The following is a 17,024-nucleotide window of genomic DNA, read 5'->3' on the forward strand; positions in this document are numbered from 1 at the left end:
ACTGTGCGATCCACTATTAAGTTCTAATGAAGTCAGGCCCAGGCAGAAATCAGTAACAGTGGCTGCCCCTGACAGGGAGCAGGGAGCAGCTTACCAGAAAGGGCATAAAGGAATGTCCTCTCCCGGATCCCTGGGAGTGAACACTGAGGGTCACACAGGTGTGTGCACCTGCCAGAACCCTTTAGCCTATGGGATTAAACCCCGTGAACAGTGACAACTGGCAATAGAAGCTGATCGCAAATAAACCGAGAAAGAGCTGGCCTGAGAAGCTCAGACCACACACCCGTTGTTCCTTGGCTGGGGGCTGAGGGGTCCCTGCCAGACAGTTCCCCTAAGACATTTTGCAACAGGAGAAGGTGATTTCCTGAAGTCAGGCCAAGGAGCTGTTGTTAAAAGAGGGAATGAGAGCTTAAAGGCCAGACAACAGCTTTAGAATGGAGAGGGTTCTGTCTGCTAACTTAAGGAAAGAAACAATGTAACTAAGCAGAGAAGGCAGAGTAAACCCGTGAGTAACAAGGGCCCGTAGGGGGGTGAACCGTGAAGCTTATCTTCTGGTCCTTTGATCGAAGACAATGGGCTCCTGCACCCCTTGGGACCCAAATGGCAGCACCCTTGACATGTTCATTGTGGGACAAAGACCTGGATGGAAAATAACAAGAAGGTGGAGGATCTCATTTATAGGAACTTGCCCCCCCCCCCAAAGCATTACCTCCAAGGGAAGAAATACGACTTCATTGAGAGAATTCCTCAGAGAGAGACAGAGAGAGAGAGAGAGAGAGAGAGAGAGAGAGAGAGAGAGAGAGAGAGAGAGAGAGAGAGAGAGAGAGAGAGAGAGAGAGGCAAGTGCATACCACATGGTATGGTGCATCAGCTGTTGGACCTCCTCCATGTGTCACTGGACACATGCTGATGGCTTGAAGCACTTAAGCCCTCCTTGTGGGCGCTGCTGCAGCTGCTGTCAGGGCTGCCGATGAAGTAAAGAAGTGGTCTCTTTTTCTTCCTGCCCTGGAGACCAAGAAGGCCTTCACTACCTTCTCCCCAAGCAGTGCCTTCCTCCTGGTCCATGGGGGCAGTTGTGGCCAAATTGCTCCTGCCTACCCTCAGCAGCCTGGCCTTCCTCCCCACAGTGAGCATCGCTGCCAAGAGGCAGTTTTACATGGAGGCCATGGTCTACCTCTTCACCATGTTCTTTGTGGCGGTAAGTGGGGGCCTAGGAGGAAGACCTCCTGGGGAGGGCCACCACCCCTGTCCTGTGCCGGGTGATGGAGAGACATGATTTGGAAGAGAGAGGTGTGTGTGAGGGTTCCTGGTGACTGGAAAAGAGAGGGTTTGGAGTCTGTCTTCCTCTATGGACCTCAGTTTCTCCATCTGTGCCAGGAATTTGAGAGGGGGCAGTGACTGACACATGTGACTAAAGCCAAGCCTGTGGTGGCCCCATGTCAGTTAGCTAAGGACAACCTTTGCAGGTTGCTTCTTGTTGTGCTCCCCACACCCTCCTCTCTACCAACTTTGTCCCGGGAATTGCCGAGCCGGGGAGGACAGAGTGTGAGTGAGCAGGCCTAATGGACCCACTAGGTTTAGGGGAGGGAGAGGGCCTGGGTGGATCTGACTCCAGAATTCAGAACTACCATCATTGAGAAGGACCAGCCTCTCTCTCTGAGTCCTTTCTTTCTCTTCCATTATGTGTCTGGCAGGCTGTCTGCCTCTGAGTTCCCTCTCCCGCTCTGTTCCCAGGTAATGTCCTGGAGTGAGTCTTCTGTCTTTCAGGGGCGTCTGGCCTGTGTCAGGGCCTCTGCTCCTCCTCACCCCCGCTGTGTGTCCCTCCCTCTGCTTCGCTCACTAGTCCTGCATCTAGTTTTTCCTCTGCCTCTCTCTCCCTTCTTTCTGTCTGTATCCAGCTCTTTTGATTTCTAGAATTACACCCCATGGAGTTCACCCTCCTCTTCTCCCTGCTCTGTCTCTCGTTTCTTCTCCTGACCCTCTGTGTCTCTCTGGTTTTATCTACCTGTCCATCCAACTTGCTTCTGTCTGTCTATGTAATCTATCATCTATCTAATTATATGTTTATCTACCATCTATTCACTTATCATTTGTCTTGGTCTAGTGTATCTATTCATCATCTATCTGTTGTCATCTGTCTAGCCAGCCATCTCACTCTGTCCATTCACCTACTCATCTCTCTTCCCTCTGTTTAAAGGCTGCCTATCACTGTGCCCCTGAGTCCTTCTGAGTCCCCCTCACACTGGTCCTCACTGCTGTCCTCTAACCAGGGGTCACACCATCTCCCTCACCGCTCTATAACCTTTGTTTCTCTCTCATCACACCTATCCCTCAACAGTTTGTATGGTGTGTGACCCACACATTGGTAGGATACATGCTCAGGGTTGGCAAGCAGCCTCCTAGTCTCCTTCTTAAGACAGAGCCAAACCTTTGGAAAATAGTATCCTGTCCCTAGGCCCGCCTCTCCCCGCAGCAGGGTCTCAATGGACAAGAGCACAGAGTATGTGAGGGTAGCCAGCTGGCTCTGAGTGAGTGAGGCCATGAGCACACATGTGTGTGCTCACATACTGCTCCATAGCCTGAGCAAGCCAGAGTGATTTCTAGCAGGGGGAGAAGCCACCAGTGCTCGTGGGCTGACAACAGTCGGGGAGGAGTTGGCACATGTCTACCTGCTGGTTGTGGTGGTCCCATGGGTAACAGTGAGTTTCTCCAAGGAACTGGAAGCTTTCGGGCTCTGAGTTCACATTAGGAGAGGAGGAAATTAGGTCACTGACAGCCACAGGCAGCAACCGGGGTGGGGAGGGGCTCAGCAGCACCCATGAGCCTAGGGTACTGATTTGCATTTGATGAAAGAGGAAACGGAGTCTCAGAGAAGCTGGGCCATCGATGTCACCATGCACAGCACTCTGAGATCCTGGGCTACCTATGGGGCTTTCCCACACTGTCATTTGCTCCTCGTGAAACCTAGCCAAGGTCAGAGCCAAGATGAGACCCCAAGGTCAGGGACAAAAGCCAGGTTCTTGTACCCAAGGCTCATGTTAGACATAGCCCAGCAACTCACCGGCCCCAGTTAGGTCACCCCTGCCTGCCCTGGGCCTGGGCTGGACTACAGCTGCCTCTGCACCAGCCTCAGAGACCCACCCTGCCCCACCCCACCCAGAGTGGCAGGACCAGCTGTCTCCTATGACAAATGTCCCCTGGCCTCAAAGCCACAGTCTGTGCCTCTTCTGCCTTCCACGTGGCTCCTCTAGGACCCTCCATGGCAACCACCAGTTGTGTGGTGTGCTGATGTCGAATACAAGAATGACTCTTGGTGTCAGTTACCCAAGAGTGGGCCTGATTTATCCCAAAGAGTTCTGCTCTCCCTTGTTCTAGCTAATCGTATAGCCATGTAATCTAACAGCAGATTTTAATCTAAGAATCTTGGACAACCGCATCCTCTCCACATGCTGAACAGCACAGCAAACAGGCTAAAAAGAATGGGGGATCTGAGTCTTAAACTTCTGCAGGAGTCTCACAAGGGAGACAGCTGTTTCTCTGGCCCTATTGACTCAACAGCATACAAAGCCACATGCAGATATTTTCAGCCTATACCCACATGTTGCTTTCAGCATGTGTTTTTTTTTGGGGGGGGGGTAGGGGGGCACATGTTTTCAATGCCTTGCTGATTTTAACACATGGTCTTAGCCCTGGTCACCACATCTCACACAAACATATACTGTTCTGAGTCAGGGGCATAAAAAAGTCACAAAGGAGAAGTAGAGACTACAGAACAATCAAAAGTGTATGCATGCATCTGAGCCTGTACGACTCGGTTACACTAGAAATTCAAAGACTGATTGCACTGTTTTTCTCAGAGGTGAGTTAATTATGACCAGGGTGAGTACAGCGTTCTAGATGATCTCAAAGGACAATATTAACTTGGTTTCAGATTGGGTGAAAGTTGTATTTGTAAAGGCAAACTTTAAACAGCATTTCCCAGAAAAATCATTCCCACCTTGTGGAGCACCATGCTTGCAAGCCCCACAGAACAGATGCTCTCACTCCAATGGACAGAGGAGGCCCTGAGAGACCGGCCTCTTTCTTGGACCTCTCTGCCGGATCTGCTCGGCTAACAGCAGGGTTGGAGCTCCTGCCACACCCAGCTATGTCCTAGCCCAGCCCCAGTTGAGCCAAATCCACCTGCCTCTGGGGAGGAAGTGTACTCATCACTGCCTTGCCCTTGCCTCCTTGGGTAGGGAGGTGCCCCAGGGAAGTTCACAGTCACACAGATCCAAAAAAAACCTCAGGGCCTGGGGACAGTTCAATCTCCTGCTATAAAGCCTCCTTCTCTGGCCCTCACACACAGGCAAGTATTCTATGCTGGGATCTAACCTAATGAGGCTCTTCCGCTCCTTGTGGGGAAGGTACTGATGCTTCAGAATCTCACAGTGAGTGAGTTTTACTCATCCACTCGGGCCTATACAACAAAAGGGAGCACAGATGTTACAGTCGGTGGGCCCAGGTGGGGTTGAGTGATGTGGCTTTATTATAAGGACTGGAAGAGCAGGAGCCCCTCCCAGAGCTGAGTCTCTTTCCTTCTCTGCTTGAGAGCCTTGATCTGGCCCCACCTGAAGCTTGTCCTCCCCGAAGCTAAACAGTTAGAGCTCACACCTAGCTGGGAACCTCCTCTTCGCCAATGTCCCTTTAAACTGTGCAGTACCCAAAGCTCAGGGCAGCATCAAAGCTCTGGGTGGGGCTGATCCAACACAGAAGCTGGACCACCCCCTCCCTTCCCCTGGATGCTCTCAGTCCACAGCAACTGTGATCAGCAGGAGGTCTCTAAGCTTCTAAGTCAGGCCCCACGTGCTTGACTGACACATCCATCAGGCAGGGTCCTGGCCCCCTATGGTGCCCCTGCTGCCTCCAGACAGGGCTGTTTTCCAGCTTGCCTGCTCCCTCCTGCTGAGCTGGGTTTACCAAGAGCCGATTGTGCTGGCTCCCGGGCTTGTTTGTGCCAGTCTTACTTGTCAAAATAATTATGTCATGTAATTAAATATTACTTAAAATGATGAAATGTGAAGCAAAAGGAGAGAGAGTTGTTTTCCGTAAGAAATAAGTTGACTGCTTGGAAATATTTCATATAGGGCCTTTTGCTTAAACGTAAATCTGTTCAGCTACACGTCAAGAACACGCCTGCTGGAGTATGGGGGAGAGGTGTAGAAAAGAGGGTGGCAGGATCAGCCCCTGCGTGGAGGAGTCTGAAGTCTTCCTCCTTTGTGAAGAGCAGGGGGTCCAGGATAAAAGACTCACATCCAAAGATTGACGCGGGAACATGTGTGCCCTTGCAATCAGCCCAGGGGCAAAGGGTGTGTGTGAGTGGTATTTTAGGATCCCCTTCTCAACAGGCTTCATCTGAGTGACTGCCAGCCTTGGGTCAGTGATAAGAGAGTCTGAAAGTGATATTTACTTCCAGTCCTGATGGACTCACCTGTTTAATCTCCACAAGACCTCGTCAGGGGGAGTATCCAATTGTGGGCCCTGATAACATGGGGAAACTGACACACAAAGCCATCAAGGACTCATGCTAGTGAGGGGCCTGTGGCTTGGGACCAGTTCTCACCCATCACCGATGCCCACGGCCCGCTGACCTCATGTGTTTTCCCACAGTTCTCCCATGCCTGCGATGGGCCTGGCTTGTCCGTGCTGTGTTTCATGCGCCGTGACATCCTGGAGTACTTCAGCATCTATGGGACGGCCCTGAGCATGTGGGTCTCACTAATGGGTGAGTGGCTATCTCTGCCAGTGGGGGGGAGCCATTCCCCAACACCAGCCAGCCCCCAGCCCATCTCTGAGATCCTCTCCCTCCTTTCTGCTTTGCAGAGCCAGCGGCTTAATCTACTAAAAGAAACACGCACATTTCTTAGATGCCTGCACTCTGACTTTTCACATCCTTAAGTGATTCCTGTAATAAGCACTTGGGACATTTAAAGAGCAAAGGCACACAAAGGAGAGGACAAAAGTGTTCCCGCACTCAGCCCTACAGAGACCACCATTGCCCTCAGGTCAGGGACTTAGCCTCCCAGAACATACTCCAGGCTCAAGGGAACATTCGCTCTTATGGGTCATCCTCAGCTCTGGGTTTTAGGAAGGTAGGCCATTCAAAATCCTCTCTTTGGGCCTGGAGTACAGCTCAGTAGTCCAGCACTGGCCTGGTGAGCAATAGGGTCCATCCATTGGTTCCATCTCCAGCACTGTGAAAATTTGAAAGACAAAGAAAGAAGGAAGGAAGGTGTCTTAGTTAGAGTTTCTATGGCTGTTGAAGAGACACCATGACCATAGCAACTCTTTTTTTTTTTTTTTTAAAGATTTACTTGTTTATTATGTATACAGTGTTCTGTTTGCATGTATCCCTGCAGGCCAGAAGAGGGAGCCAGATTTCATTATAGATGGTTGTAAGCCACCATATGGGTGCTGGGAATTGAACTCAGGACATCTGGAAGAACAGCCAGTGTTCTTAACCTCTGAGCCATCTCTCCAGCCCCCCTCATAGCAACTCTTATAAAGGAAAACAGTTAATTGGGGTGGCTTACAGTTTCAGAGGTTTAGTCCATTATCATCATGGTGGGAAGCATGGTGGCCTGCAGGCAGACATGGTGCAGAAGGAGCTGAGAGTTCTACATCTGGATCTGCAGGCAGCAAATGAGACACACTAGGCCTGGCTTGAGCATCTGAGACTTCAAAGCTCACCCCCCAGTGACATACTTCCTCCAACAAGACCACACCCACTCCAACAAGGCCACACCTCCTAATAGTGCCACTCCCTGTGAGACTGTGGGGAACATTTTCTTTCAAAGCACCACAGAAGGGATGGAGGTAGTAAGAAAGCAGGAAAGATGAAGGAAAGAAGAAAAGAAAGGAAGGAAGGAAGGAAGGAAGGAAGGAAGGAAAAAGAAAAGAAGGAAGGAAGGAAGGAAGGAAGGAAGGAAGGAAGGAAGGAAGGAAGGAAGGAAGGGACAGGGAAAGAAAATAAAGAAAAGGGAGAAACCAAATCAACTCAACCTTGCTTCTCAGGGATGTTGTCACAGGTGGACCATATTACCTGAGGGTCCCTCCTGAGACTCAGCCCTATGCACCACTCACCCACTCACATATCTCTAGTCTTAATACTTTCATCCGAGGATTCCCAAGAAATACTGATCACCCAATCTATCATTTAATTACAGCCACACTGATCCAGGGAAGCAGCATCCCCTGTTTCCTCCAAATAACCAAAATTCAGACCCTGTGGGGACCAAGTTGGGCCTTCGGGTCCTACAGACTGAGAGGACATCCCAATGGGTTCCCAAGGGTGGGGGCACAGCCAAGGGGAGGGAAGCCACTCACCATTCCTGCGCCTCTCTCCAGCACTGGCCGATTTCGATGAACCCCAGAGGTCAACCTTCACGATGCTCGGTGTGCTTACCATCGCTGTCCGGACTTTCCATGACCGCTGGGGCTATGGGGTGTACTCGGGCCCCATAGGCACAGCCATCCTCATCATTGCTGTGAAGTGGGTGAGTACTGTGTGTACCTCAGCTGACAGGGCCCAGGGAATCTGCAGCTCTCCCCTGACCTTGGTCCCCCTATATGGGGGTCCTATACCTCCTACCCTTATATGCAGGCAAACTAACATAAGAATTGAGCCAAAACTCCTAGAATCCTTAGAAATGGTGACTCATGCTTGAACCCTATCCGCTGCTGGCTCATCAGTAATTACTGGTCCTGGGTAAAGCCAAAACTCATTTTTTTTTCTGTTATGTGTCCAAATACTCATAAAGAATGCTTCTAAGCAGGGCACACGCACGGCTTTTAATGCACCCAGAGATGAGGAGACCACTCATCATCACGGCCATCACTGTCATTATGTTCATCAACTCGTTATCCCCATCATTATCATTCTGAGAGACAATGGCCGCTTACAGCACCCGTTTGGAGAGCAGCTAGGTTAATCTGGAGAGCCTGCCTGAAGGAAGCAAGCTTTGGATATAGTTCTCCTGAGGAAGGAAGGTTTGAGGTGTGGCTGAAGCAGAGTTTTCAGGAGGACTACCCCAGAGGAGGGCCTGGTACCTGACACTCACTCTGCCCTCTACAGTCCCAAGGCTGCAAGGTCTAGAGCCCACCTAAGCTAGCCTATATGAACAAGGGTCCTGATAGCAGACTAGACCCAGGGATGTCTTCTGGACCCCCCTCAGAGCAGTCAGGCCCAAAACACAGACCTGGAAGGCCAGCAGGCTTTGTGCCAAGCAGGTGGCAGCCCAGGCCCCAAGTTCACACCACTCCTCTCTGCATTTTGCATGCAGCACCACTTTGGATCTTGGGGTTCCCCTGAGTAGAACCTCGGCAGTGCAGAGCAGGCCAAGCAGTGCATTGGGGGAAGGGGGTGCGGCGGGGGGGGGGGGAGGCTCTGATTTATCCACAGCAAAGGGAGGACAGGTAAAAGCAGGCAGGAAGCTTCCAAGCACCTCCTACTCCTGCGGGCTCCGAGGAACCCAAGCTTACTCTGCTTTTTAATTAAGGGTGAAGCTAATGTGCCCAGGGGTCAGCAGGCAAACCTGCAACCCCAGGAGGCAGTGGCTGCTGGACTTGGCTGTTCAGGGGGCGATGACGAGATTCTGTCTCACTCTAATTGGGGTGAAGCTGGCCCTGGCTGACCCTGAAGACCAGAGCCTCTTTGTGGCAGAGGTGCTGGGGTTCTGCACGGTTAATTAGCAAACTGGAATGCATAAACATGAAGGCTCCTTCTGATGTTGCTTCCTCATCCTGTCCATCATGGCCCCTTTGCTGCCCTTGGCTGGATCTGGATCTGACTGAATCTTTTTTTTTTTTTTTTAAGACAGGGTCTCACTTTGTATCTCTGGCTGACACATCCAACTCACAGAGCTCCTCCTGCCTCTGCCTCCTGCATGCTGGGATTAAAGTCCAGCACTCCCATACTGACTGGATTTTAATTAACCAGGATAGCATACATGTATTAGTATCCCTCAGTAAATGCCAGCCTTCCCAGGTCTCTGGAGGGAATGGAAGTGAGAGAGGCTGCAGCCACCCACATCTGGGACACAGATCCCATCTCCTAGATCACTAAATATGCAGGTGGTTTGGACTTGCTTCTGAGAATGGGGATAGCATTCTTTCCCATGTCTCACCCTTTGGGGGGAGAAGTATGGAAACAACACTTGGAGAGCAGAAACTGAGTTAAATGGAAAATAGGGGTTCCTAGGACAAAGAAGACCCATGGGTGACCTTGGATATTCTTCCCCTCTCTGGGACCCCAGTGTGACAATTGTGAGATTGACCACATGAGGGCTTCCCAGGCCACTAGCACCTGCACCCAGGCTAATTAGCTGTACCCACAGCACTGACACCATTCACCGGGTCCTCACTCCTGTTAATAATGGCAAGTTTTAGAAGACTGGAAACAGCACCTTATCACCACTTATTTGGTGGTAAAGCCAGCTCTGACCAGCTGTTGATGGCCTTTGTGTTTCTAAGGTATTCAGTGGTGTGTGCAATCAGGGCTGCTGTCCCATGCCCACAGTGTGCATCTGACAGTGGTATGCATAATGGTCTACCCCACTGAAGCCTGAACCATCCTGAGTCTAAAATACCTCTGGGACCCAAGGGTCTGCATTCCACTGAGGAACCACAGGTATCTCATCTCTTCTATGTCATACCTCATCTTACCAAGCTTGTAACACATCAGGGTCTGAGAAATCAAAGCTAATGGAAAAGGACCACTTGGCTGGTAAAGCTGATCATATTAGTCTGCATGCCACTGAAGTCCCACAGACCACCACACAAACCGCCTGGAGAGGAGTGCAGGGCTCATAGGTCCCAAATAAGCTGATATCCTTTCACTGTTAACAATCTCCGTGGGCATGCTCTCTATCTAGTTGGGAGATAGGAATGCATCAGTGACCTTGCTACTTCCCAGAGAGGCAACAAGGGCAGTGGGGACCCAGGGAAAATTGACCCAGAGATTCCCAACCCTATCACTCAGGCAAAGATCTCTGCCAGTTTTGCTTCGGGGGGCCCAGTCCTTACAGAACTGACAGAGGTGCTCAGGCATGTAGAGGAATGGGGGTGGGGCACTTCTCCTACCTGAAGATGGTAGGGTGGTAGGGGATGGCAGTGGGATCATGCCCAGACAACTCAGGAAGGGGCCCTTCCTTGTACTGCACCCCAAAAACCTTAATGTTCCCACCTTGCCCCCGCAGTTGAAGAAGATGAAGGAGAAGAAGGGTCTGTACCCTGACAAGAGCATCTACACTCAGCAGATAGGCCCCGGCCTCTGCTTTGGGGCACTGGCCCTGATGCTTCGCTTCTTCTTTGAGGTATCAGGCCTGTGGGGAGGGGATTGAGCCCTTCAGAGCCCTCTGGAAATGGCTTGACTTGACAGGATAGCAGGCTGTTTTCACAGGGAGGCTCCAAGTCATGTATTCTGTTGTGGTGGGACTTAAAGTTGGTACTCTCCATCCCCAGTGTGCCAGCATCACAGCCTGCATGGACCTGAGGGTCACAGGGAGTCAACCAGGTTGACTTCAGGAAGCTTGATGCATGTCCTGGAAGAGGCCAGGGGCTGATGCCCAGAACCCAGAGGACAGGGGACAGAGGAAGGCAGAAAGCCTTTCTGCCATATTCTCAGAGTGGGATGGCCGGCAGAGGCACCAGATGGCTAGAAGGGCTTAGTCCAGGGAAGGGGCTGAGGCTCCTGACTGACTCACTCTCCTCCACAGGAATGGGATTACACCCTATGTCCACAGCTTCTACCACTGTGCCCTGGCCATGTCCTTCGTCCTGCTGCTGCCCAAGGTCAACAAGAAGGCTGGGAACACGGGGCCCCCCGCCAAGCTGACCTTCTCCACCCTCTGCTGCGCTTGTGTCTGACCACAGCCACTGTTCTAGGTCCCTGCCCCCCTGTCTGGCAGCCCCACCATCTCTCCCAAGACACCTTCTATGCTTCCCAAGTGGTGTGTCAATGAGAAATGGTCTCTTCTGCACCCCAAGAGACCAGCAGACCTGCTACACTCTGCTAAACGATGGTTAGGGACCCACTAACTTCACGTTCACCAGTTGCAGAAGAAAAAAAAAAGGAATTTTCTCCTCTGAGACTTCATAACCATAGGTGTGCCTGGCAGAGCTCTAGACCAGTAGATACTGGCCACAAGTCCCAGCCCAGCAGTGTACACAACAGGGGTGATCTAGTTCCTAAGTCCTGCCTGCCTGGATTGTCTGCTTTCTCTAGAAAACTGATATTGCCACTTCTACCCCCTGCCCAGGCTCTGAAAGTTCCCCCTCCCCCATTTAGGAAGCTGGAGCCAGTGAAACCAGCTTTGGACCCAAGCTTGCATGCCCCTGTCTGGGCCCCATCCCTTTAGCCAGGTCTTAGATCAAGCCATTCAGAGTAAACTCCTGATTGGCCACTAGTCATTAGCCTCCGAGAACACCTTATATACATCCGGTTCCTAGAAAAAGTCTCTGCGCTGAGTGTTACAGTTCCGGTCTTGGGGGAGTGCCTGAGTTCAGGATCAGCAGCTGGCCTAAGTCCAGGTGCTGGTAGACACAGAGCTAAATCTGCTGCTGGCCTGGGTACCCGGGCTGGAGGCGGGGTAGACTGTGGGTCTTCAGTTTACTCTACACTGGCCTGAAGCGCACTCTGGGGCCCTGAAGAAAAGGCGAGTCCAGGCGACACCCCTGGGCCAGGCCTTGCTGGGATTGCGCCATACTGTGAGCAGTCCTATCTATAACAGACTGGGGGTCAGGGCATGGCAGGGCATGGCAGCCATCACAGCAGCCTTCAGACATCACCTCACAAGCCTGAATCTCCCCAGCACCCCAAGCCATCCCCTTTCCTGGTGACCCAAGGCCCAGCTGTCAGCAGGAAGTTACCTACACCTGTCTGGGACTTATTAATGTCTCCAGATGGTGCCATTTCAAGGCAGCAGCTACCCACATCCGGTCCCCACCCACTAGGCAGCTGGCAATCTCTCCTAAGTCATCTCCTGTACCTCCTAAGGAAGCCAGCTCCACCGCTTGGCTTGAATGTTCCTCTCTTCCCAGCTTACCCCTCAGCCTAGCCTTCTGGGTGCCTACCCCTGTCAGCACCCACAACTCTGTATCTCGGCCATCTCTACCTGTCCCTTGCCTGCCCTCATATCCCCAGGTCCTGGTGGTAGACAGAGGTTACCCATAGGCCTTACCCCATCTCTGGCCCCAGAGATTCTTAATGATAGAGCAGCCCAGGATGCCACAGGGCACCTCAGAATGTTCAAATCCGGCTCCTAGGGACTAGGCCTCATTTATCAGATGAGGAAGCCAAGACACATAGTCTGGGCTCTGAGGCTCCTCAGAAAAGGAGCAGAGGGCTGGAGAGGTGGCTCGGTGGCTGAGAGCACTTGCTGCTCTTCCAGAGGACCCAGGTTCAATTCCCAGAACCCACCCAGCAGCTCACAACCATCTGTAACTCCAGTTCTAGAGGATATGATCACCATAAGCTCCCTCTTCTGGCCTCCAAGGGACAAGGCATACATGTGGCGCACACACGTACTTGGAAGTAAACACCCAAACACAAAATGTAAAAATAAATAAATCTAAATAACAAATAAAGGAAAAAACTCAGAGGGGGGAGAACAGGAGCAGAGTAGGACAAGGGCCCTGAGGTGTGAGGCCTCACTTGCCTCACTGCTGTGCCCTCCTCTGGCCGCCAGTCACACACCACACAGGCCACTGTAAACCCACACCTGCACGTGACATACACATATGTACCTTAAGCACATATCACATGAGCTCACACACCAGGGAGACACAGGGTGTCCTAGAGCCCAGTCTTCCTTTGGGTCACCTCCTATTTCCATAGGAGTAACTGCTGAGTCAGAGCTGCTCGCCCCAAGTGAGAGGTGCAGATGAAACATGCCAGGGCCCCTCCGCAAGCAGGTGTCTGCAGGGTGTCCCCAGCGCATCATGTCTCTGTCTCATCCCAACCCCGAGCAAGCAACCCTGCCTGCCTCCAGCTCGGCAGCCACTTTTGGAAAATTTGGAGGCAACAAGATGTCCTTGAGCAGGGAGGGCCACGGACGGCCCAGCCAAAGGGCCATAGCGACAGGCTCTCCCTGGTGGTGCTGCTGATTTATGAGAGTCTTCTGGGCACCTGGCCAAGTCTGTAAGTCACGGAAGATTAGGAGGCGCACTCAAGCCCTCAGCCTGGCCGCTGCAGCCCGTGCCTGGCCTATAGGGCTCCGGATGTAGCCTTACTCTCCAAGCATCTCAGCTCCCATGGCTGCTTGTAGGGGCCCTGGGAACAATCCTGAGCCCAGTTTGCAGATGAGAACACTGAGGACCGTGGATGCTAGTAACACAGGACAATGACTGAAGACCTGGCAATGACACCTAGGGCTTTCCTCAGTCACTCCCCCTGTGGCCTCTTCCAAGGTCTACATTGACATCTTAGGGCAGGAGGGGAAGACAGGAAGAGATGAGCCACCATGCTCCCCAGTGGCCACTGGCACTTCAAAACTAGCAAGAAAGGACCAGACCTTAGATGTCAATGACTCTGAACCCTGCTGCTGTCCAGCTCAGGGTCTCTGTGTCCCTGGAATTTGGGAATCATGGCATGTGGAGCCAAAGAGGGCTTCCAAGGTCATCCAGCCACTTAAGACTCTAGACAGCACTGCTTCTCCTCTCTTGCATGATGGGGAGACCCCAAAGCATGCAACCTGATATCCCTATCTGTAGAGTGCTTAGAAAAGCTCCATTAGGTGCTCCTAGGAGTTGAAGAGCCACACTGCCTGAGGGAACCTGTTGTATGGATGTAGGGTCCCCTCTTGGGGCAGTTGATCGTGTGCACGGTGGTTGTTGGTAAGCTGAGTCAGAACTGTAAGTAGCAATTTCAAGTTGAAATAGCCATGAGTGGACTGTAGACGCCAGGGTGCAGCTGAACTCCAGGTACATGGTAGAGAATTAGACCGCACACACACACACACACACACACACACACACACACACACACACACACACGGAGGGAGGGAGAGAGAGAGAGAGAGAGAGAGAGAGAGAGAGAGAGAGAGAGAGTCAAGGACGTGATACGGGACCCTCTGTCTCAGTGATAATGGAGGCGAAAGCACAGACTGAACAGGCCAAGTTCTAACGGGGGCATCCAGATGGAGGAGTCGGGCAGCCAACTCTGAGAGACATCAAGCCGGCCCCTGACAAAGAAAAAGTTCTTGTTTATGTGCGAGGGTGGGCTAATGTGGACAAGGGGCAGATCCTGGGCATGGCATGAAGAAGGGCATCCAGCTTAACTGGTCAGCTGGAGCACCGGGTCCACAATGAACACTCGGCATGTAGTAAGAATGGGCTGCTGGGGCTGCTAAGGACAGTGGAGCGTGAACACCCTGTGCTCTCACTGGGTAGCCTTCCCTGAGTTAATGCCTCAGCCCTGCACTTGCCCTTGGTCCCTGTGCATTTCCCTGTCTCCAGCACACTTACAGAAGACACACTTCAATTCAAAATCAAACACTGTGCTTTGGGAGCTCAGCTTGAACCTAGTGTCCTATTCCCCCCACCCCCCAGCCCTGTTTCTAAGTTCACTGGACGTTCAGGTTTGAGAAAGCTCAAGTTAAGACAAGAGGCAGAAGCAAAGAGGCTGGGAGTCCCAGATCTGGCTGGGGCTTCCCTGACAGGACATGGGTGGGAGAGTGGGTCCCTCCTCCCAGTCTATCACATCCAAATCTGGGAAGATGAGTAGGCGCAGACCCATCACAGCCATCCCGGGCCCGGGCATGACCACATTCATCTTAGTGTCCAGTGCAAATGCACTTTGGCCTTGGTCCCACTGTCAATGTGCACACATACCCTCCTGGCACACCCCCTTGGGGCCCCACTCGGGGGGGAGAGTGTGCCCTACCTTGGACAGCAAGGCAAACGGAGAGGGATAGTATAAACATTTACAGCAAGGTAGACACAACAGTCCATTGTGGCAGCGGCCTGGCTTCCCCCAGCAGGGGAGAGGCTGTTGGGGGGGGCAGGAGAGCGCCTGGGCAGCCGCCAGGACCTGCGCCAGGACCTGCACGCAGAGGTGTTTTTGTCTGAGAGCAGTCTGCATGCTGCCGCCTGCCTCTGTCAGTCTGCTACTGAAATTTCCTGTCTCTGTTATTCTCTTCTTCAGGAAGAGATCTGAAACCCAAAACTTTTATTGCTCCTTTAAAAGGGCTTTACTGCTCCCCACCCGCTTCCCAGACTTGTCCTGCTCAGAGAGCTGGGATTGTAGTTAGGGGCAGCATGCTGGGCACTGGGTCTCTGTGGGCAGGCCAACCACAGGGTCTTGGCTGAGGAGGACCAGAAGGAAAGAGGAGAAGGGGGAGCTGGGGAGCTAGAGTGGCCCAGGATAGCTGGACTGGGCTAACTATCCATGTGCTCCTCCATGTGTCCATCCTGCTGGCTGGTGAGCTGGTCAGGCACAAGCATGGGGACCCAGGACCACATACCCTAACACCTTAGCTGACCTCAGCCCCCTTGTCTACCTCAGCAAACGGCTTGTTTACCTATAAAAACAGGATCAGCAGCCTCAGCCTGCCATCCCTTGGAGAGAGTTAAGTGAGAAACAAGCCCACTTGGAAAAGTGTTAGGAAATTAAAAAGAATCAGAGAGGAGAGGGCTAGGCAAATAGGCATAGAATGTGGACTGGTCCAGGCAGGTCAGGGTCCAGCCCTCTCTCTACAACCTCAGGCAAACTTCATAGGTCCTCTTAGCCTCAGTTTTCCCATTTTAACAGAACCTAACACCTTTAAATCTTCTCAAGATTCATTGAGACAGATAGGGGCTGGGAAATAGTTCAGTGGGCTCAGGTGCGGTATTTTTTTCCATTTTTTAGATTTTTTAAAATTTTGTATGTGTGCGTGTGTGTGTGTGTGTGTGTGTGTGTGAGAGAGAGAGAGAGAGAGAGAGGGGGGGGGGGGGGGGAGAGGTGAGAGTGTAGGAGCACACATGTCATGGCACAGGTACAGAGGTCAGAGGAAGTGTGTTCCAGGGATTTCAGGGATTAATCTTAGGCCATTAGGACTTGCAGGACAAACACTTTACCCACTGATCCATGCAGTCCCAGCACAATGTTTTTAATGACACTTTGCAAATTGTTTTATCTCTCTCTCTCTCTCTCTCTCTCTCTCTCTCTCTCTCTCTCTCCTGTGTGTGTGTGTGTGTGTGTGTGTGTGTGTGTGTGTGTGTGTGTGTGGCCTTGCCGAAGGAAGTATATCACTGGAGGCCATTTGGAGGTCAGAGGACAATCTCAGGCGTCAACCCTCAGCTTCAGCCTCGCTTGAGACAGGGCATCTTTGTTGGTTGCTCCCTCCACCAGGCTCTCTGGCCTGTGAACTTGCAGGGTTTCTCCAATCCCCACTTCATAGAGTCTCACAGGAACCAGTGTCCAGCTTTACAGTGAGTTCTGGGGATCTGAATTCAGATACAGCCAGCATTTCGCCCACCAAGTCATTTCCATAGTCCTTTGATGACACTTTTCAGTGGTGACCATTGCCTTTTTCATCATCGTGGTGGTGGTTTGAATGAGAAATCCATCCCCTGTAGGTTTAGGCATTTGAATACTTGGCCTCCAGTTGGTGACACTGTTTGGAGAGGTTTAGGGGGTGTGGCCTGACTGGAGGAAGCACATCACTGGAGGCAGAAATTGAGAGTAATGTCACCCTGTTTTCAGTTCACTCCCTCTACTTTGTGTTCCCTGCTAAGGACGCGACCTCTCAGCTCCCTACTCCTGACACCATGCCTGCCCATGTGCTGCTGTGTCTCTGCCTCACCATGGTGAACTCTCACCCCTCTGGAACCATAAGCCAAAATAAACTCCCTCTTCTTCAGGTTGCCTGTGGTCAGGGTGTTGTTATCACACTGACAGAAAAATAACTGGTAAAACTGTCAAAGACAAAACAGGGGTTTTTTTTTTTGTTTTGTTTTGGTGGTTTGTTTTTTTTTTAGAATTAAATAGAGGATTTTTCCCACTA

The 17,024-nt window shown here is 51.8% G+C and overlaps 1 protein-coding gene across 1 annotated transcript; it reads left to right on the top strand.

The window, feature by feature from the left end:
• The first annotated feature begins 1,063 nt into the window (after nt 1-1,063).
• Nucleotides 1,064-10,905, top strand: Mymk (myomaker, myoblast fusion factor). Its single transcript, XM_052722837.1, is given in 6 exon segments — nt 1,064-1,198; nt 5,650-5,764; nt 7,387-7,535; nt 10,236-10,352; nt 10,755-10,769; nt 10,771-10,905. Coding segments are annotated over 6 exon segments (666 nt in total).
• The last annotated feature ends 6,119 nt before the right edge of the window (nt 10,906-17,024 follow it).

This window comes from Peromyscus californicus, unplaced genomic scaffold, assembly GCF_007827085.1.
Source record: "Peromyscus californicus insignis strain IS unplaced genomic scaffold, ASM782708v3 Scaffold_7__1_contigs__length_154581171, whole genome shotgun sequence".
Taxonomy (NCBI): Eukaryota; Metazoa; Chordata; class Mammalia; order Rodentia; family Cricetidae; genus Peromyscus; species Peromyscus californicus.